Source organism: Chiloscyllium plagiosum, chromosome 11 (genome assembly GCF_004010195.1).
Source record: "Chiloscyllium plagiosum isolate BGI_BamShark_2017 chromosome 11, ASM401019v2, whole genome shotgun sequence".
Taxonomy (NCBI): Eukaryota; Metazoa; Chordata; class Chondrichthyes; order Orectolobiformes; family Hemiscylliidae; genus Chiloscyllium; species Chiloscyllium plagiosum.
The window spans coordinates 45,218,786-45,242,128 of NC_057720.1; the positions used below are offsets into that span (position 1 = coordinate 45,218,786).

At 40.2% G+C, this 23,343-nt stretch overlaps 1 protein-coding gene across 2 annotated transcripts in view; it reads right to left on the minus strand.

Moving 5' to 3' along the window:
• Window positions 1–23,343, minus strand: part of slc5a9 (solute carrier family 5 member 9) — a 107,612-nt gene that overhangs the window by 35,683 nt on the left and 48,586 nt on the right. For both annotated transcript variants that reach the window (XM_043699241.1, XM_043699242.1), the window contains exons 7-9: window positions 7,114–7,319; window positions 1,996–2,131; window positions 1,586–1,693 (exon numbers count right to left, since the gene is read on the minus strand). In XM_043699241.1, coding sequence (XP_043555176.1) covers window positions 1,586–1,693; window positions 1,996–2,131; window positions 7,114–7,319 — 450 coding nt within the window. The remainder of the gene's footprint in view (window positions 1–1,585; window positions 1,694–1,995; window positions 2,132–7,113; window positions 7,320–23,343) is intronic.

Here is a 23,343-nt window from a genome sequence, read left to right on the forward strand (position 1 = left end):
ATACCGCCACCCCCCGCACCCCCTCTCCGGGGCAGCCGGACTGGACATCAACAAGACTGCTGCTGCCTTTTGGGGGGCTGAATCTCCAAATTGTACGTGTACACACACACCCACACACAACATTTCACTGCAACTTTCTGACAGGTTCCATCTTTGCCCTGTACAGGACTATGTTGGAGAGGTTATCTGGGGAAGGAGGTTTAGGGTACACTCCTGTGTTGAACTTCAGGGAAAGTGTGGGGAGAGAGAGAGGGTGTGCAGTCAGACATTTGGAGATGGTGCCTGTTTAATCACTGTAAACAAAAGACGCAATCAGTGTCGGAAATATGTCTTTGATGTAATGTGTCTATCAGGACCTCAAGATCTCCTTCGAATAATCCGATATTCTGATAATTGATTTTCGGATAATCGAGGTTCCTCTGCATATGGCTGATCAAGTAAATGTTTGATCAATGCTAAACCCAGGGTGTTGAGCGTTTTTAAGTTTGAAGCAGCACTATCCATTCAAAGAAACATCCAAGGGCCCCATCCAATTAATCTGGCATATCAGACACCCAAACAAAAGCTGTAGGGTGTGGAATGGAGGTGGAAATTGCCCAACTCTGTTTTATTACTTGGTCCAGAGCATTTCAACAAGGCAGGGGTAGTTAAGATTCACCCTAATGAATCTCTGATTTAAGTGTTTTGATTCCTGGAAATTAAGGCCGATGTCCTTAATTTTGAAATTTTCGGAAAATTAACTGGAGCCACTGAAATTTCCTAAAGCAGAGATCTTTCCATTTGGAATGCAATGATTTTGTAATTTCTACATTCGTGGAAAAAGTCTGAAAAGAGCGTCTCTTGGAGAAAATTAAAAATCACACAACACCAGGTTATAGTTCAACAAGTTTATTTGGAAGTACTAGCTTTCAGAGGAGCAGTGCTCTGAAACCAATGCTTCCAAATAAACCAGTTGGACTATAATCTGGTGTTGTGTGATTTTTAACTTTGTCTACTGAAGTCCAACACTAGCACCTCCATATCTTGGAGAAAAGGGGAAGATAAGTCATCCTCTGCCGATTACAAGTTCCCCTCCAAATCACTCACTATGCTGACTTGGGACTATATTGCCATTCCTTCAGCGTCACTGGGTCAAAGTCCTGGATGTTCCTCCCGAAGGGCATTGTGGGTCAACCTATTGTACATGGCCTGCCACGGTTCAAGAAGGCAGCTCACAATCACCTCAAGGGCAACTAGAGATGGTCAATAAATGCTGACCAGCCTGGGATGTCCACATCCCATGAGTAAATAATAAAAATAAACAGTGAGCTATAAAGTCAGAGTGGACTGCATGGTCTGTCTGCCTGATTTCTGCTGGAAAATTGACATCTTGCTGTGGTGGTGCACAACCTGGTGGAAGAAAGCAACTTTTAGAAAGATGACACAAAATATATTAATTATGAAATGATAACAATAATTGACGGTATCAACAATCTTGCCTGTGGAAACACTAGGCAGTAGAGAGGGAAACAAAAAAACCCCAAAATTTTCGACATTCATATGTATAAAGTTCTGGAACTAAAATATAATGCATACACAGTCTCACCTACAGGCATAAGTTCCACCACCAGTTTGGGGTATGCTATGTTTGAACATCCTACTCTGGCTCCACAGACAGATTCACAAATATCAGGATCCACACAGCCTACCTGATCTGGAAAATTAAATTTATATTGAAAAAGTATGGTCAGTAACTGCATTTTTTAACTTTTAAAAGCAATTAACAACATAGATCCTCGTGTTAGTTTTTTTCTCTTTATAATGCAGCAACTGAAATCATCATTATTCATTCCTTTGTCACTTCACCAATCTAGATTAATGCTCTGGAATATCACAAGAACAATTAAAAATCTAATGAACCATTCTATGAAAGACAAGAACTGATTTCTGAAACTGTTTTAATCATTGTTTTAAAGCAATGCCTTCTGTTCTTTTAATCACCAATTTTATACATACCTGGAAAAAGTGCTCTACTGATCATGCCCGGCCAAACAATAAAAAACATTGGCAACATCTTCAGGTATCCTCCAAAAACTGATCCTCCTTTAGCATGAGAAAGGTTTCTTGCTGAAAGGGATCTCTGTACAATTACCTATTTATAAAGAGACAACTGCAAATAAATAAAATCAGTTTAAAAAATTACCATCTCATTAAGGTCTATTAACAATAGAAGCAAAGGGGAAGAAAAAAGCAAAGCATTAGGGGGTTGTATGATTAGGGGTAGACACAGGACTGAGAGTCGCCTGCCTGGTGCCAATATAAGGGAGATCTTGAACAGGTTTGGAAGGATATTGGAGTAGGAGGGAGGTAATTCCAGTTTTTGTGATCCACATTGGGACAAACAAAACAGGCAAGAGTGGCGAAAAGCCCTGATTGGGGAATATCAGGAATTAGGAACAAAAGTAAAGAACAAGACTTCAAGGGTTACAATCTCTGGATTGTCACCCGTGCTACATGCAAATTAGCATAGAGGTAAGATAATTAGGGAAGTAAAAGTATAGCTAAATGAGTGGCTTCGGAAAGAGGGATTTCATTTCATGGGCACTGTCATCAGTATTAGGACAGGTAGGAACTGGGTTTGGGATAGGTTCCAGAGTGGTTCCATCCAAACCAATGTCCAATGGAAAGGCTAAATAGGGTGGTCACAAGGACTTTAAACTTGTAAATAGGAGTGAGGGCTCAGGGATAATTAATAAATTTTCAAAGTCAAGTAACAGAACAGTGAGTAAAGAAACAGTCAGGAATCCTACGTCAGATATGGCAGGTAATGGCAAGACAATGAGTATTGATTAAAATGGAATAGAAATAATAAACAGATGACTAAAGCATCGGTGCTGAGGGACAGGTTACAGTTCTATATACAAATACATGGACTGTGAGGAATAAATTAAATGAACTGCAGGCACAAATTCAAATTGGAGATTTGTAAGGATTACTGAGACATGGCTAAAGGAAGGTCGAAATTGGGAAATAAATATATCAGGTTAAAAGATTTATAGGATGATAAAAGAGATGAAGTCGTCTTACTGGTTGGAACCAAGATTACTTCAATGGTTGAGACCGTATGAGTGGACTTGAAGAACAGTAAAGGATCTAAAACTGTAAAAGCAGTTCTGAAGTGGTAGATTGTACAAATGCAGAAATTAGGCAAATGTATGGCAAAGCTATAGTAGTATTAAGGGGGGGATTATAACTTTCACACAGATTAGTAGAGGCAAATAAGAACCTATCAAAAAGGAGATGAATTTCTGGAGTGTGTTCAGGATAGTTTCCTAAAACAATATGTGCTCTTTGCAACAATGGGACAAACAATATTGGATTTAATTATGAATGAGTAATGAGCCAGATTTAATTCATCGCCTAATTGTGTGTGAACATTTATCAAATAGTGATCATAACATGATCCACATTCAATGCAGTATTTGAAAGTGAAAAGCATGAATCAGCTACTAGTTTTCGATTTAGCTAAGGCTGATGAGATGAGACAGAGACTGACCACTGACTGTGAAAATCTGCCCAACGGCTGAAACAACTGAAGAACAGGGGAGAACAGGGGAGGATGTTCAAAGAAACATTTAACACAATACAAAACCAGTTTGTACCCAAGAGGGCAAAGCTCCATTTCACGGAAAAAAACAGACATGGACAACAAAGGAAATAAGGGACATCACAAAACTAAAAGAAAAGGCTTACAAAAATGCAAGAACAGCACACATCCTGCTGAATGGGAAAGGTACAAGGACCAGCAAATAGCCTCAAAAGGGATGGGCAAAGGAAACTTGCCAGGACATCAAATTCAATAATAAGATTTTTATAGTGACGACAGAAAGGGAAAGCAGGTGGTCAGCAGCAATGTTGGCTCACTAAAGACTGAAAGTGGGGATATTGTCAATGACTTCATGGAAATGACTGACAGGTCAACTTATTACTTTGCCTCAGTATTTATAGTAGAAGAGGAGGATAGCTTGTCAGAAATCCCAATGAAATTAGTAGTGGTTCAGGAACAGGGACTGAATAAAAGTAAAACATCTGTAATGAGGAAAATAACAGAATTAAAGGATGATAAATCCCTAGGACCTGACAGTTTCCATCCAAGGCTGTTAAAGGAAGTAGGGGAGCACAGTGTAGACACCCTAACTACAATTTTCAGAGTTTTCTAGATACAGGAGTTGTCTTTCTGGATTGGAAAGTTGCACAAGTCACACCACTTTTTAAGAAGGGCAAAAGAGGAAAATCTATGAATTATAGACCAGTTAGCCTTACATTTGGGTGAGGAAATTGCTGGAGTCTATAGTCAAGGATAGGGGAACTGAACACATTGAAAATATTCAGTTAATCAGGGAAAGCCAGCATAGACTCATGATAGGTTGCTCGCGCCTGGCAAACCTCACTGAGCATTTTGAAGAGGTGACTAAGGAAGTGGACAGGGGAATGTCTATGGATGTTGTTGATATAGACTTCCAGAGATATTTGATAAAGTCCCACATGATAAACCGTTAACTAAAGTAGAAACCCATGGAACTGGGGGCTAATTACTGATATGACAGGGAAATTGGTTGAGTGGCAGGTGACAAAAAGTAGGGGTAATGAGTAGGTACTCAGACTGGCAGAATGTGACCAGTGATGTACCAAAAGGATCTGTGTTAAGGCATGCAAATTTTCTGATGACACAAACTTAGGCAGCAATAGAGACCACTGTAGATGGTAGCATAAAATTACAAAGGGATATTGATAAACTAAGTGAAAGGACAAAACTGCAGCGGATGAAGCTCAATTTTTTTTTATTAGATTAGATTACCTACAGTGTGGAAACAGGCCCTTCAGCCCAACCAGTCCACACCAACCCTCCGAAGAGTAACCCACCCAGACCCATTTCTCTCTGACGTATGCACCGAGCACTACGGGCAATTTAGCATGGCCAATTCACCTGACCTGCACATCTTTGATTGTGGGAGGAAACTGGAGAACCCGGAGGAAACCCACGCAAACACTGGGAGAATGTGCAAACTCCACACAGACAGTCGCCCAAGGCTGGAATCGAACCTGGGACCCTGGTGCAGTGAGGCAGCAATGCTAACCACTGAGCCACTGTGCATAAGAAAGTGTGAGGTTATTCATTCTGGACTGTAAAAGGATAGATCAGTGCACTTTCTCGATGTTATGAAGTTAAAAATTGCACTTGTCCAAAGATGCTTGTGAGTTCAGGTCAATAGGTCGTTAAAGTGTAACAAACAGGTATAGAGGATTATCAAGAAAGCTAATGGAATACTGACCTTTAAATCTACAGCACTGGAGTACAAGAATGCAGATGTCATACACAAAACTCTGATCAGACCCTACTTGGAGTACTGTGGGCATATCTGGGCACTACATCCTAAGAAGGATGTATTGGCCTTGAAGGGATTACAATATAGGCTTACAAGAATGATACCCGACTTCAGGGGATAAGTTATAAGGAGAGATTACACAAATTAGACCTGTTTCGCTAGAATTTTGAATTAAGGAATGATCTGATCGAAGTCTTCCAGATATTAACAAGAAAATACAGGGTAGATAATGGTAAATTAGTTCCACTGGTTGGGGATTCCTGAACTAGAGTCAAAAAGTGTGATGCGAGAAAAGCACAGCCGGTTAGGCAGCATCTGAGGAGCAGGAGAGTCCATGTTTCGAGCATCAGCTGATTCCAGAACTAGGGAAAATAGTCTGAGAATCGGGGACAGACCTTTCAGGAGAGATGTCAAGAAGTCCTTTTGCACACGAACAGCAGTGAACACAGGATTAGTTGTTACTTTTAAATTGGAGATAAGATAATTTTTTGATGTGCAAAGGTATTAAGGGATATAGCCTAAGGCAGGTATATGGAGTTAGGCCAGAGATCAACCATGGTCTCACTGAATGGTGGAAGACACTCGAGGGGCTGAATGGCCTACTCCTGTTCCTATGTTAAAATATTTACTCTAGTAGGAGTGATTTTCCACTCTAATTACAAAATTCCTGAAAAGGGCAGTTGCATGCCAGTTGAAATGGGCAAACCAGATGGGCACTCTACAAGCCTTGCACCCATTCAGAAACAACTGCAGGCATGTTTAACATAAAATAAATGCCCCAAAGCAATTCAGGGAGACACAAACAAGTGAGCAGATAGGGTTAAATATCTTATGAAATCTACAAGTTAGAAAACTTTATTTCTATGACATTCCTGAAAGCAGACACAATAAATTGTGACATTATAAGTCTCTACCATTGTGGAATACGACGATGGAAACTTTCATTGGATTCATTCATTATTCTAGGCAAATTACTGTTTATCATTGTTAATCCATTTTCTTTAAATAGATTAGCATTTCCACTAAGACAAAAGAAGAAAAATGTCAGGTGTAGAAAATAAGTATTTGCACCTGAGCAGCCCAGAGGTTAATTTCACTGACAGCAGGCGAGCATTTACTGTCAGTAATAATAACGTGCAAATGTTTAGCATCACTAATACATGCTTGTTAAAATAACAGGAATGAATTATAAATTCATTCAGCATTCAACTGTTCTAATCACAAAAATAAGTTCTAGCCTAACAAGTAGGGCAAACAGGATAATTTGAGCGCTCTGTCAGTAGTCCAGTTGAATAGTTACACAAAGATGGAAATGTGTTGCTGGAAAAGCGCAGCAGGTCAGGCAGCATCTAGGGAACAGGAGAATCGACATTTCGGGCATTAGCCCTTCTTCAGGAATTACACAAAGATCAATGCAATGCAGAATCTTGGTTTGTTGCTACACACTCCTACTCATAACCAACAGCTTATCCCTTCAAACCTAAGCAAGCCCTTATTCGCTCACAGATATGCAAACACTTTTTCTATGTGTTAGAAATTGACTCTTGGGTCTGAGGGTTTATAACGAGGAAAAACAAAAGGTAGTTAGAAAATGAGAAAAGGGAAAGACAATTGTATTTAATAGTCCATAATATAAAATCGTATAATTAGTTCCCACAATAATTGCTAGGAATAGATAAGGTGGTCAACTAATTTAAAATGTACAATTGCTATCACATCTTCCTTTCTTCAGGCTGATGTGGTTTACCTGATCAGTGCACCAGCACCATGTGGCAAGCACTGTAAGACCAAAGATGAGCCCAGGCCAAGGGATATCACCAGTGACTGGGTCTCGAAACATGTGGAAAGCATCTGCTCGAGGCATGTGACATGTAGTGTTTGGCACAGTAACGTTAGGAATTGCCTGGAAATAGTTCTCCACCAGCCCTGAGTACCAACCAACTTTGGAAAAACCTAAATTCATAAAAGATGCTTTTTAGTGCTTCATACTATAATGATTCTTTCAGGTCGTTCATACATTTGTTCATTAAAATATATTAAAATGACATTAAAAGAGATTGAGGGTTAATATCTATAATACTGTACGTATTTGTCTAAAAACTGATCTTGTAAAACAGTCAAATGTTTGACTTTTGATCCAAAATAACATAATGGCATCGGTTAAACCACATTGTGATTAATTACTTACTGTTAATTACTACAGTTTATCAATTTGAAGGCAAACGTGGAATCTTTCAATTTTCTAACAGCATTGTCCCAGCCAACTGGCAAGACTACTGGGCACCACGTGGTCAAACATGGTGCCTTTGAGAAAGAATAAAAGTCTGGAGCAGAATGAGTTAATGAGCACTCTCAGAATGATTAGATTACAATCTGTGCTTCTGTTCAATTCTATACCTTGAGAAAAGCAAAGGAGGATGTCTATACAAAATTCAACATGAGAGGCAGAAGGCACAAGAATCATTAAAATTAAGTCCTTCATCAGAAAATTAAATAATCTCAGTGTCTGCCACTTAACCTAATGATATAATTATCAAATTCTACTGTTTTGTCATGCAGTCAAGGAGTGTGGTGTTGGAAAAGCACAGCCAGTCAGGCAGCCTCCGAGGAGTAGGGGTATCAATGTTTCAGACATAAGCTGTTCATCATGCAATAGATTGAAAAACGGGTATCAATGGCTTGTACTAGGACTATGGATGAAAACTATGAACTTCACCAAGCCAGCACACAAGATCATTACCAAGATTGGTGAGAAAATATTTCTTGCAAAGTCGATTGGCCATGAGAAGTCACAGTTCACAGTGTTTCCATCATGCATGGCGGTAGCACTAAATTCAAGCCAATTGTGATACTCAAGGACAATGCTTTCCCTAAAGATACATTCCAGAAAAGTATTGATATCAGATTCATGAGAAATGGCAAATGGATGAAGGCGGTTACAAGAAATTGATCAAAGAAGTGTGGAATTTGAGACCAGAAGGACTATGTGTAGAAAAAAATTGCTCATCGGGAATGTCTTCAAATTCTACCTTGTTGACAATATGTCATGATGTAAATCAGTCAACATGAATGTGGCAATTATTCCTGGAAGTCTTATCAATGTTGTTCAGCACTTGGACATGTATATGTAAATGATTAGGATAATGAGGACAGAGAGCATCCATATGATGACATTGCGTAGCCAGGCTATTGGGACAAATTGGTAATTCAGGTAGTGATCAGTGCTTTGAAACATTTCAATGTGAACTGGAAATAACTTGTTATAGTATATACTGTGTTGGATGAAATGTGAACAGTTTGCAATGCTATAAAAAGAAATAAATGTTTAGAGAATTAATACCAATTCTTTATTGTTAATTTTTATTTTATTCCATCGTGGTGGTCTTTTAATGGTCCAAATCAAACATGAATATCAATTCCTTAAAAAAAATCTGTTCATGTAAAAGTCAACCCCTGATTTGTGGCCTAAACATCTCATAAATTCAACTTGTGTGAGCTACATTCAGTATATTTTGTATCATGCATTACAGGAATGATAATTTTGTGAATATATCAATAGTTTTCAGGGCTATTGCAGAATATCCCTAAAATTATGCTTTTAATACTTTAATCATTTCAAAAATGCAAGCTTACAGGGTTTTAGAAACATAGAAAATAGGAGCAGGAGTAGGCTATTCAGTCTATTGAGCTCATTCTGCCATTCAACATGATCATGATCCACACCATACTCTTTCCATGTACCCTTTAATACCCTTAGTCTCTTGACATGTACTCCTTTCTTAAACGAATTCATTGAATTAGCATCCAACGGTCTTTTGTTTCATATAGAATTATACAGGTTCACCGCACTCTGAGTGAAAACATTTCTCCAAAACAGCCTACTGCATGTCCTGACATTGTGACCCCTTGATCTGGACCACCCGGCCAAGAGAAATACACCCCTGCAGTCTGTCTGTCCATTCCGTCAGATGTTGTTTGTTTCAATGAGATCCCATCTCATTCTTCTAAGCTTTAGTGAATATAGGCCTAGATAACCCAATCTCCCTTCATACAACAAACCCCATGAATCCATCTGGTGGACCTTCACTGCGTTCCTTCTATGGCAATTATATCTTTTCTTAGGCAAGGAGGATCAAAACTGCATATAATACTCTAGCTATAGTCTCACCAAGGCCCTGTACAGCTACAGCAATACTTGCTCCTGTACTCAAACCCTTCGGCAATGAAGGCCAACATAGCATTTGCAGCCTTGACTGTTCGCGGCACTTGACTGCTTGCTTTCAGAACTGGTATCACCATGTGGAGTTTTCCATGTATCTAGACAGCAAGAATAAAATTCTTTAGAGAAGTCTCCACTATCAGTATTGTGATGAAAGCTCATGAAATATTATTGTGATTATTATTTAGAAATTTGGCTTCTAGCGCAGACAGAACCAGTTTTAAGTTTAATTGTTGTATCTATATTGCTTGGTTAAGAATGGAAGAACATAGTTTCATTTTGAGTCCTAACAGTAGTGCAGGGATGTTTGTAAATGGGTGCACATTTATTTAATTCAGGCCTTTAAAAATAACCCTCAAAGTGAATAAATCAGTGCCTTAGAAAGACAAGGTTAGATGAGAAAAAAAAGGAGTTAGGCAATTGCCCAGCAACAAGGTGTCATCTGACACAGGAAAGCAGAAACAGAAACTGAACAGAAACAGAAAGAGAAAACAATCCAGCAGGTTTCTTTCAGTGAATGTGCAGGTTTCCATCACAGAGAACAGGCCAATAGCAACAAAGGTGCTGTTTGCTTAGCAGTCTCCAAAGCAATTTGGGCTGAAAGGCAGTTCTGAGTGGTTTAATGTCAGTAACAGAAAGTTCCAGAAACAGAAGGCTGCAGAAGAAACTATATTAAGAAAGAGAGAGCTATGTTAACAGTTTAGATACAGTCTTATGAAGCAACATTAACTAAAGAAGCAAATAACTGGGTGAATGCAGTTGTTCATAGGAAATAACCCACGTGCAGCCAATATACTGAACAAGGAACTTTGAAGTGGAAACTGGCTAACATTTTGCCGAGGTTTGAGCATCTCGCAGGCTGTTGTTGAGGATAGCTAGGTTATGTCTTTATATCTGATATTTGCGATAGGACTGGTTCAACTAGTTCTTGCATAATGTAAAATTGTTTGCTTCATTTTTCCTTGTGTGCAATTAATTTTGATGTTCTTTTGTTAAAAGTACACTTGTTGCCTCTTAAGAGCATATTCAGTGACTGACACCATGGTTACAAATCACAAAAACAAAACAGATGCTCTGACAAGCCAGGTTTCACCATGGAAACCAGTTTGTCCGGTATTACCATCAGTTGGTATATGCACTAACTTAAATAAAAGCAAAATACTGCAGATGGTGGAAATTTGAAATAAAAACAGAAACTTCTGGAAAAAAACCCAGCAGGACTGGCAACATCTGTGGATGAAAAAACAGAGTTAACGTTTTGAGTCTGATATGGGTCCTCCACAGAACTGGTAAACAGTTCCATCTCTGAATTAGAAGCTTATTGGGTCAAACTCCTCCCTAGAACTTGAGTGAATAACTTGGATGACAATTCGGTGCTTTACTCAGGGACTGCTACATTGATGAAAATGTTGCTTTTCAGATAAGATGTTAAACCAAGGCCCTGACGTGTGCATATTCTGATGGATGTAACGGATCCCATGGCACCTTTACTTTGGAGCTGAGATTCGGATTTTTGAGTCATTGGGATCCCTTCTAGGTCAGAAATGACTTGTACAAGAGGGTCAGACTGCACCTGAACTGGAGGAGGACAAATATCCTGACTGGGAGATTTGCAGGAGTTACTCAGGAGGGTTTAAATTAGTCTGGCAGAGGTTGGGTTTTTTATGCAATCATGAGACAAGAGAGAAGATTGATGCTGGTACAGAAACTAAAGACAGGAATTTAAACACACAAGACAGGCAAGCGTATGATAGGAAACAAGGGAAGACTGATAAATTAAACTGCATTTATTTCAATGCAAGAGGTTTGACAGATAAGGCAGACAAACTCAGGGCAAGGATGGGAACATGGGACTGGGCTATCATAGCTATCACAGAAACATGGTGGAGGGAGGGACAGGACTGGTAGCACAACGTTCCAGGGCATAGATGCTTTAGGAAGGATAGAGGAAAAGCAAAAGACATGGGATAGTGGCGTTTTTGATTAGAGAAAATATAATGGCAGTATATAGACCGAATATTCATGAGGGATCATCCAGAGAAACTATATGGGTGAAACTGAGAAATAAGAACGGGTGATCACTTTGATGGGATTGCATTATAGGCCTTCCAATAGTCAATGGAAAATTGAGGAGCAAATATGTAGGAGATTGCAGATAGCTATAAGAATAATAGGGGTGTTATAGTCGAGGATTTTAACTATTTAAACACAGACAGGGACAGCCATAGTATGAAGGCCTTGGATGGGGAGGAATTTGTTGAGTGTGTTCAAGAAAACTTTCTCAATCAATATGTAGATGGCTGTACTAGATAATGCGTAAAACCCGACCACCTCTTGGGAAATAAGGCAGGGCGACTGACTGAGGTGTCGGTGGGGGAGTATGTTGGGACCAATTCTATTAGTTTTAAAATAGTTATGGAAAAGGGCCTGGTCCATAAGCTAAAGTTTTATGTTGAGACATGGCCAATTTTCTTGTTATTAGAAACTTTCAAAAGTTGATGGGGGAAGGCTGTTCACAGATAGCGGGTCATCTGGAAAGTGGGAGGCTTTCGAAAGCAAGATAACAAAAGTTCAGGGACAACATCTTCGTGGCTAACGTTATATCATTATTTAAGAAAGGCTGCAAGGTGAAAGCCTTGGGGACAATAAACAGGTGAGTTTGATGTCAGTGTGGGTAAGTTGTTGGAGGGGATTCTGAGATGAAAAATGTGTTGCTGAGAAACAGGATCGATATACATTTGGAAAGGCAAGGACTGATTAGAGATAGTCAGCATGGCTATGTGAATGGGAAATGATTGAGTTTTTTGATGAGGTGATCAATAAGATAGATGAATGCAGATGAATGGTAGATGCTACATATATGGATTTTAGTAAGGCTTTCAACAAGGTTCTGCATAGTAGTCTGGTTAGCAGGTTCGATCATATGGGATCCAGGGAGACGTAATCAAATGAATACATAATTGGCTTGATGCTAGGAGACAGAAGGTGGAGGTACAGGTTTGTTGTTCACACTGGAGGCCTGTGACCAGCAGCATGCCATGATCAATGCTGTGTCTTCTGTTGATCGTCATTTATATAAACAAATTAGATGAGAATATAGGAGGCATGGTTTGTAAGTTTGCAGATTACACAAAAATTCGTAGGATAGTGGACAGGTTATCTAAGAGTACAATGATCAGACGGGCCAGTGGGCTGAGGAATAGAGTGTAATGCAGATAAATGTGCGATATTGCATTTTGTGGACACAAACAGGACAGGACTTACACAGTTAGTGGGAGGGCACTGGGAAGTATTGCTGAACTTGGAGATAGAGAGGTGCATGTACATAGTTACTTGAAAGTGGTGTCATAGGTAGACAGAGCGATGAAGAAGGTGTTTAGCATACTTTCCTTTGTCAGTCAGAGCAGTGATACAAGAGTTGGGATGTCATGTTACAGCTATACAAGTCATTGGTAAGGCCACATTTGGTGTACTGCATAGATGTTATAGTTATTCTGCTGTAGGAAGGACATTATTAAACTGGAAAAGATGCAAAAAAGATTTACAAGGATGTTAATGTGACTGAAGTGTTTGTGTTATCAGGAAAGGCTGAATAGTTTGGGACTTTGTTCCCTGGAATGTAAGGTGGCTGAGCAGTGACCTTTATAGAGGTTTATAAAATCATGAGGGGCTTAGATAAGGTTTATAGGCAAAGCCGAGTTTCTCCAGCAATTTCTGTTTTTTTTTCTGTTTATGCTGTAATTCGATTTCTAATCAAATCTCCTCCCTGCTTTTCTATTGCTTTCTTCAAATGCCTGCATAGTTTGTCTGTTACACTTAACAATCTATGATAAATGAATTTGCTGTAGAGTTTTGAAATATTTACACAAGATGTAGTTAACGTGTTCCCTATTTATGAAGTTTGTTAAGTATTTTTCAACTATACAAACGTGGATGAGTGCAAACAGTGATGCTTCATGCATGGGTGAAAATATCACTGTTCAGATCTTTGCTTCTGGATATAATGAGTTTTCACACTTCAACTATTGAAAAACAAAGAGCTTTCATTGTTCTTGGAGTTGCACATCCATCCCAACTGCCTCTTCTTCACTACTGACTACAGGCAGTCCCTGGGTTGCAAACAGGTTCCACTCTTGAGTCTGTTCTTGAGTCAATTTATATATAAATTGGAACGCAATGCAGGACAGTACAAAATTGCTCTTCATAATCACAAAACATTCACATGCCAGATCTTTAGAATTAATATTAATACACCTGTACAGGATCTGATTTGTAAGAACCAGATGTTTGTAAGTCAGATGTTTGTAAGTCAGGGACAGTCTGTACATCCTTGGGTAGTTGTGGACCCTTCCTGGGATATGATCTAACCATATACACACACATAGCTCCTATTGTGCCCTACTCTCAGAACCATAGACAGAACTTTAACAGGGACTGACTGCTCACCTTCTGAAAGTCAGACAGCAGCTGATAAAAGCCCCAACCACATCCATAACACACTTTGGGAGACTGAGGGATAGAGAGGTATTTTGCCCCTCAGTGAAAGGAAAATGTGCCCTCCAGAGCTGTGGGCAATCTGAATGACTAGCAACTCTAGCAGGCCCATCAGCACCAGAGTTTAACAGTGGGCACAGCCAGGACTTCATGCAGATCCTTGAAGAGGAAATGATCGTCCACAGAGCCAGACAAGTCCCGGGCTTTTAGGGCAGGGTGGGATCCAAGAGTCGAGGGGAAGGGTTGAAGGGGTTGGGGTCAGGTATTAGGGGGCAGGTAGCAAGGAGTGAATGGAAATATGGCATTTGGGAGTGATGGTCTACAGGACATCCCGCAGAATGATGTACCTTGTTCCTTCCTGCCTTTTAAGCTGTTTAAAAATGGACTGTCCATTCCTTCCTGCCTGTCTGGGTGAAACCTTATTGTGGCATGGGTAATGTTTTATTGAAGTGGCTCAATAACATGTTATGCAGATCAGCATGGGGGTGATAGTGAAGGTGATGTGCTTGCTGCCATTTGTAATTTTATGTGCATGTCCACTGAAAGCATGGCCACGGTGGCTGTAAAATCCAGCTCATTTACTTTCATTTCCAGTAAAAATAGCTGAACAGCAATCACAGGCAGAAACTATAAATATCTTTCTTCTCCCTACCTCATGGACTGAGGCTAAGAGTTTCTGTTGGCTGAGCCAAATGACAACAATAAGACAGCAAATGTAAAAAGGCAGAATTCTGTGTTTACATAATTAATGCTATTTACTTTTATTATGTATTTGCATGGATGCATGTTCTGACTCCACTGAGTCTGCTCCGCCATTTGATCATCGATGATATGCTTCTAACACCATTCTTCTGCCTTCTTCCTATCATCCTTGATCCCCTTATCAACCAAGATGACTATGATTTTGAGAGCCTTTCTTTCCCTATCTTAAATACACTCAATGACTTGGCGTCCATCACCCTTTGTGGCCTTAACATAGAAATCGTGAGCATCCAAATCTCCCCAACCCCCACCTCATTCCAGGCCCAGCCCTCTTTCTCTTCATCCTGCCCCTTTAACCTGACCCAACCTGTCCATCTTCCTTCGGACCCACCCACTCCATCCTTCTCATTGACCAATCACAGCCACCTCCACGTATCACCATCCCATCCATTTTCCCCCAGCCCCACCCCTTCCCTCTATATTTTTCTCAGCCCCCTTCACGGCCCACAATCCTGATGGAATGGTTCTGACCTGAAATATCAACTCCTCTTCTCCTCTGATGCTGTTGACCTGCCATGCTTTTTCCAACTCCACACTTTATAAGCTCCACACATTAGCCACCCTCTGACTGAGGAAATTTCTCCTCTCTGTTCTAAAGGGTTATCCCTTCATGCTGAAGCTGTTCATTCTACTTTGATAAAATCATTAATTTTTGTGACTTCAGAAGTAGCAGAGCGCGATTTCCAGCATACTATCCTGTTAAGGCATCCTACAAGTACAACACCATCCTGACTAGGAACTACCACCTTCCCCTTCACTTTGTTTGATGTATTTTGATGTATCTGCATCACATGGATTAAATAAGTTCAAGTAAACAGCTCACTATCACCTTCTCATGTACACCAGTATGAGGGAAAGTAGAATTTGTACTGATGGAACAGTCTCCACCTGAGTTAGTCTGGGACCAAGACCAAAGAGAAAGGTATTAGTACAGGAAATGATAAACAAACAGATTCCTGGAGGGATAGAGAGGATTAATCTAAGAGTCCTCGTCTCTCCTATGAGTGGGAACATATTCTCTTCATCCACTCTATCCCAGGCCTCTCAGTAGTCTATTAGTTTCAATAAGATCTCCCCATATCCTTCTAAACTCCACTGAGTACTGATCCAGAGTCCTTAACTGCTCCTCATATGACAAGCCCTTCATCCCCAAGGTCATTCTTGTAAAACCCCTCTGGACCCCTGCCAATGCCATCACATTTTTCCTTAGATACAGGGCTCAAAACATCTCAGTCTCTGTTGCTCTTTTGGGATCAGAATTCCATAAGGTTAACAACCTTCTGTGAGAACAACTTTCTCAATATCTCTGCCTTAAGTGGAAGATTCGGTACCTTTAAACAGTGCCTATTATTCTAGATTCAGGGAAATGTCTTCTCAGCATTGAACCTGTCAGGTCCCCTCTGAATCTCAATCTTTCAACATACAACTTTTCAGTCTTCAAAACTTCAACGTATTGAGATCAATCATGCACAAATGTTCTTCATAAAATAACCTCTTAAAACCAGAAATCTGCCAAATGAACTTCCTTTGAAATGCTTCCAATGCAAGAATAGTGAGATGACACTTAAAAATAATGTGCACACCTTTGTTCATCTCACTATTCTTGCATTGGAAGCAAAGAACAAAGAACAAAGAAAATTTACAGCCCAAGAACAGACCCTTCGGCCCTGTGCCGATCCAAATCCACTGTCTAAGCCTGTCGCCCAATTCCTAAGCATCCGAATCCCTTTGCTCCCCACCTATTCATGCATCTGTCCAGACACTCCTTAAGTGAATCTACCGTGCCTGCCCCTACGACCTCTGCTGGCAACGTGTACCAGGCACCTACCACCCTCTGCGTAAAGCATTCAAAGGAAGTTCATTTGGCAGATTTCTGGTTGGTCTGAAAGCATTCTACTAAAGACTTTTATATTTAAAGACTGAGCGTTTATGAAATATAGTGTTGGATTAGTAACGTGTGCCTTTTTAAAATCTTGTACAGTAAAAGCTTTTGTGTGAAATTATTAATACTTGTGGCATATTTTTTTCAGTTAATATCGAGGAGTTCAATTTGTTGATAACATTTACTGGTCAATTCCAAGACTATGATGACACAACATTGCCCTTGTCCCAAGAAGGAATTTGGACTAAATGAAGGGGAGGTGATGCCCTTTTCTCTGCAGTAATAAACACATAAAACCTGAAGAAAGCGAGTTTATTTCCCTTCAGCAGATGCTGTAAGCTGTGGCTTTTAACCAATAAGTCAGAGACTTTATAATTTGTGATTTAGTTGCTCTGTGCCTCAAGTAAGAAAATGGAAAACACCTGAAGAGAAAAACAGAGATCAGTGAACAGCAAGCCCTGGCAAGATAAAGGGTGATATCAGAAACCCCTGTGGATGGAGCCATTGAACTGTCTTACAAGATTTTCCCTCTACTCAAGATAATATTTTGTTGTATATGTATGTGTGCTTAAGGAGCGTATATAAGTGGGTCAGAGTTTTAACCAGGACAGTTACATGTCACAGTTCATAGTTGTTTACCTGTAGATAGAATCTATTTGCTTATAGTAATTCTTGTTAAGTATAAAAACCTGACATATGCTTTCTGTTAACTTTGGTCAAAACAGGCAGGTCAGCTAGGGAGTTTTGCATACTTTGATAAAATCATTAGCTTTTCTGATGACTTCAGGAGTAGCAGAGCATGATTCCAGCATACCATCCTAGTGAGGCATGACACAAGTACAACACCATCCTGACTAGGAACTATTGCCATCCCTTTCACTCTCATTGGGTCGAAATCCTGAAAGTTCCTTCCTAACAGCATTGTTGGTGTATGTGCACCACATGTATTAAGTAAGTTCAAGTAAGCAGCTCACTACCACCTCTCAAGCACACCAGTACTAGGGAAAGTGTAATTTGTACTGACTGGAGAGTATCCAGCTGGGCATCAATGGGTGGCACAACATCGAGGGCCGAAGGGCCTCTACTGCACTGTAATGTTCTGTTGTTCTATAGATCTCTAGCATCAGCAGTTCTTTCGTTTATTTTATGTCCAGGGGATTTATTGGCCTTTAAGCCCATTATTTTCCCTAGTACATTTTTCTACTGATGGCTGTTGTGCTTATTTCTTTCCCTCTTTAACCCCTTGATAGCTTAGTACTTTTAAAATGCTATTGATGTCCTCTACTGTGAAGACTGACAGAACAGAGAATAGAACATTATAGCGCGGTAAGAGGCCCTTCAGCCCTCGATGTTGTGCCCCCTTCTGAAACCAATTTGAAGCCCATTTAACCTACCATATGTCTATACAATGATCACGTAAATGCCCATAAAGTTGGCAAGTCTACAACTGTTGCAGGCGGTGCGTTCCACACACCCCACTACTCTCTGAGTAAAGAAACTACCTCTGACTTCTGTCCTATACCTATCACCCCTCAATTTGAAGCTTTGCTCCCTCGGGCTAGCCATCCTCATCCAAGGAAAAAGGCTCTCACTGTCCGTCCTATCTAACTCTCTGATTATCTTACATGTCTTAAATACACCTCTCAACTTCCTTCTCTCTAACAAAAACAGCCTCAAATCCCTCAGCTTTTCCTCATAAGACATTCCCTTCATACCGGGCAACATCTTAGTAAAGTTCCTCTGAACCCTTTCCAAAGCTTCCACATCTTTCCTATCATGTGGTGACCAGAACTGTACACAATACTCTAGGTGCAGCCGCACCAGAGTTTTATACAGCTGCAGCATGACTTCATAGTTTTTAAACTCGATCCCTCTGCAAGCAAAAGCTAACACACCGTAAGCCTTCTTAACAGCCTTATCAACCTGGGTGGTAACCTGAGGGATCTATGTACATGTACACTGAGATCTCTGCTCATCTACACTACCAAGAACCTTACCATGAGCCCAGTACTCTGCATTCTTGTTACTCTTTCCAAAGTGAATTACCTCACACTTTTCTGCATTAAACTCCATTTGCTACCTCTCAGCCCAGCTCTGCAGCTTATTGATGTCCTTCTGTAACCTGCAACATCCTTCGACACTATCCACAACTCCACCAATCTTGGTGTTATCTGCAAATTTACTAGGCAGAGGCTTTTACCCGAAACGTCAATTTTCCTGCTCCTCGGATGCTGGCTGACCTATTGTGCTTTACTGACTGCAAATTTACTAACCAACTCTTCTACGTTCTCATCTAGGTCATTTATAAAAATTATAAACAGCAGTGGCCCCAAAGCAGATCCTTGCGGTACACCACTAGTAACTGAACTCCAGGATAAACATTTCCCATCAACTGCCACCCTCTGTCTTCTTTCAGCTAGCCAATTTCTGATCCAAACCACTAAGTCACCCTCAATCACATACCTCTGTATATTGTGCAATAGCCTACTGTGGGGAACCTTATCAAATGCCTTACTGAAATCCATATACACCACGTTACCCTAATCCACCTGTTTAGTCACCTTCTCAAAGAATTCAATAAGGTTTGTGAGGCATGACCTACCTACCCTTCACAAAACCATGTTGACTACCTCTAATCAACTTATTCCTTTCAAGATTATTATAAATCCTACCTCTTATAACCTTTTCCAACACTTTACCCACAACTGAAATAAGACTCACTGGTCTATAATTACCAGAGTTGTCTCTAATCCCCTTCTTGAACAAGGGAACAACATTTGCTATCTTCCAGTCTTCTGGCACTATTCCTGTAGACAATAACAATCAAAGCCAAAGGTAGTGCAATCTCCTCCCTGGTTTCCCAGAGAATCCTAGGATAAATCCCATCCAGCCCAGGGGATTTATCTATTTTCACATTTTCCAGAATCTCTTAACACCTCCTCCTTGTGAACTTCAATCTCATCTAGTCTCGTAGCCTGTTTCTCAGTATTCTCCACAACGATATTGTCTTTTTCCAGTGTGAATACTGATGAAAAATATTCATTTAGCGTTTTCCACTATCTCCTCTGACTCCATGCACAACTTCCCAACACTATCCTTGATTGGCCCTAATCTTACTCTAGTCATTCTTTTATCCCTTATATACCTATAGTCCCATGTCAGCTCCTGCTCAGCATGCCCTCTGCCTATACACGAGATAAGTTTGTAAACTGTACTCCAACCTTCCTGTTGGGCCTCTGGTCCTCGCTATCGCTCCTCCCACTGTAACTACCACAACGTAAATGAAGAATGATTTTTGCATCAAAAATGATTTATTTATTCAACTCCTCTGCCATTTCTTGGTTTCCCTTATTATTTCATTCTCTAATGGGCATGATTTCATTTTGGCCTCTCTTAATATGTTTAAAAAAGTTTGTCCTGTATATTTTTATTTTCCTTGCTACTTTGCCCTCAGTTTATTTTTCTCCCTCTTTTTATTTTCTTGGTCAAATTTTTGATGGTTTTTAAAACTTTCCCAATCCATGGTGTCATGGTCAGTTTGCATGTCCTTCCTGCTGTCCCCACTCTTGTCCATACAGCTTGCAAGCATCTTATAATTGTTAGGACAGCTGCAAGATCAAAATCTCCTTAAGAGCTGCTCCTTGGATTGCTATATGTGCCTCACCTACAATCAGACCTACCTGTCCTTGATCACAGCCCAAGAATGAATGACCTAAATTCGGGAATGTGACTACCTCCCGTAGCCAAATGTCTAGGTACATTTCACCATTCCTGCAGTGGCAGAATGTCTGCAGCTTGGGCTGCAGTTCTTCAACTCAGGTCCAAAGTTTTTTGAGTTACAAATACTTGTTACAGATGTTTTCACTATGGATCATCTTAGTGTCCAGCAGCTTTCACATACTGCAGCTACAACACATCACCCAACCTTCCATCTCCATTGTATTTTATATCAGTTATCAACTAAGTCACTCTAGTGTCCATGCTCTTTTAGACACAATGAATCCCCACCCTAAACATTTTATTGTTTTTGTTTTCCTTTCTTACATGCTTATATTAATCTTATAACGAACAAACTATTTTTAAGAAAGCGGGAAAATAATCTGAAGACCTAAACACAAAAATAAAACATATTTTTAGTTTAAAGAGTGGAAGTACACAATAGGAGGAGAGAGGTATTCAGGAACAGCTGCTTTATTTCAGCAAAAGAAACTAAATATCTCTCTCCTCCTACCACTGAACTCCTTGAGATGCTCAAATCATACACTCTATTGTCAGCCATACTCATTGAAATGCCCAACCCTGGTACCCTACTGTAAGTCACAATCAAGTGCTACTTCACACTAAATTGGCTGCTTATATATACTTTGAGGAGAAAGTGAGGTCTGCAGATGCTGGAGATCAGAGCTGAAAATGTGTTGCTGGAAAAGCGCAGCAGGTCAGGCAGCATCCAGGGAACAGGAGAATCGACGTTTCGGGCATAAGACCTTCCTGAAGAAGGGCTTATGCCCGAAACTTCGATTGTCCTGTTCCCTGGATGCTGCCTGATCTGCTGCGCTTTTCCAGCAATACATTTTCAGCTGCTTATATATACTCCCAAGAAAAAGGGCCTACCTCAATAAATTAATAAGGAATGAAGATTTAGACAGTCTTATCCATTAAATACACAAGCTCAGTCCAAAGCTGAACTGAACTCATTTACTGAATTTATAGGCTCCCAAAGCAAAAGGCCCAGCTCACTCACTTAATGGGAAGCCAATTTCAGCTGGTTCTTAATTAGGATACTCTTTCAAAGCAGCTCTTCAAAAGAAACCTGCTCAAAGTTCAGGTTTAAATGGCAGGTTTTACTTTAACACAAATACAAATTACGATTTAAAGTTGGCTAAATGAAGTTTGCACAAATTAAAGATTTAGACCCTCTTCTTGAAAAGGTGACCAAAGCAAGAGTCCTTAAATATAATTATTGCAGCAGTAGACTGATATTTGTCAAAATAAAGTGAAAGGTTATTGGAGGTAGGCTGAAAAACTGGATTTGAAGTTTAATTAGATCAGTCATAATCTTATTGAATGGCAGAACATGCTTGATGGGTTGAACAGCCTCTTCCTGCTCTCAGTTTGTACGCTCGTCTGGATGTCATTAGGGATGGGCAATAAAAGCTGACCCTAGCAGTGACACCCTCATCCTATGAATGAATAAAAGCAGGTAGAAATTGCTCTCTGCTTTTAAATACAACATGAGAAGCTTCAGCAGTAATCTGACTGAGAGCTGCATTAAACCAGATGGCGTACGAGATCCCTGGGTGAATTCAGTCAGTGCGGTGTTTGTTTAACAATGACCTCTGCTGGAGATTCAATGTCTGTGCAGACTTAGCTGTGAATTTCTGATTCCTAACTTTCATTAAAGGACACGTTGACATCTTAGTTTGCAATTTTATCTGCAATTCCATACGGAAATCTGGAGATGAGGATTACTATTGAGTTCATCTAACTCCAACTTAGTTAACCTCAAGTTAACTATTTCCACCTTCATTGAAATGCTCATTGCTCATGCCTTCTCCAGCTGCTACTATGTAAGTTTGGTAACAAGACAGCTATTGACTCATTGCCTGCTGTCTCTGCTAATCTTCAGGGAAAGGGTGATAGTGTCCTTTGTCAGTGGTCACACCTTATAATGACTGGTTTTCCCACCCTATTAAAATTTTACTGTGATGTAAGAGTCATTCATCCCATTAAGTCTGTCCTGATCAGTAAAATAGTCCAATGTGCTGTCCTTTTCCCAAAGCCCAGCAAGTTTTAGATGCTGTGAAGTGAAATTGGTCTACATCAGCAGCTTGAAACAGACTCGCAGCCAAACTTTCATCACACCCATTTTTATTTTCAATTGATTACTGTCCTCCACAAGGTCAGTTCAAGAATCCTCCACAAGCCTCCTGAATATGAATTCCACTCATCAAGAGGCATAGTGAACACGATTTTCACAGCAAGATAAGTCAAATAAAAGGGCAGAGCAGCAGGAACCTCTATACATATCCTCCTTTGACTTAAACAAGGCCTTTGATTCTGTCATGTGAGAAGACAATCTTCCTTAAACTTGGCTGCCCACTGAAATTTGTCATCTGTCTGCAGCACAATGGCCTCACCAACACATCCACCAGAGATCCAGTGATGAGTGCAAACTGGGGTCAATCAAGTCCATCACATCAACATTCTTCTCCATCTTCCTTGCTGCAACACTCCATCCCATATCCATCAATCTTTCCACTGGCTTGGAGCTAATCTATCAGATGAGCAGGAAACTGTTCAACCTGCATCACCACCACTCCAGAATCATGACTACCCCAGCCTCTGTTGTGAGCTGCAGTACACAGATTGGGTGTGACCTCATAGAGTCCAAGCTCTAAACCACCTTCGATGCATTCACAGAGGTATCTGACAGAATGGCCCTTAGACTAAATATTCAGAAGACAAAGGTCCTCTAACAGCCTTCTTTGACTGAGTAACACTGCCCTCCAACTGTTAAAATTCACAGCAAGCCACTGGACAACGTGGATCAATTCTCATACCCCTTGGGAGCCTTCCTTCAGTGAGGGCAGACATGAACAATGAAATTCAACATTGCCTCA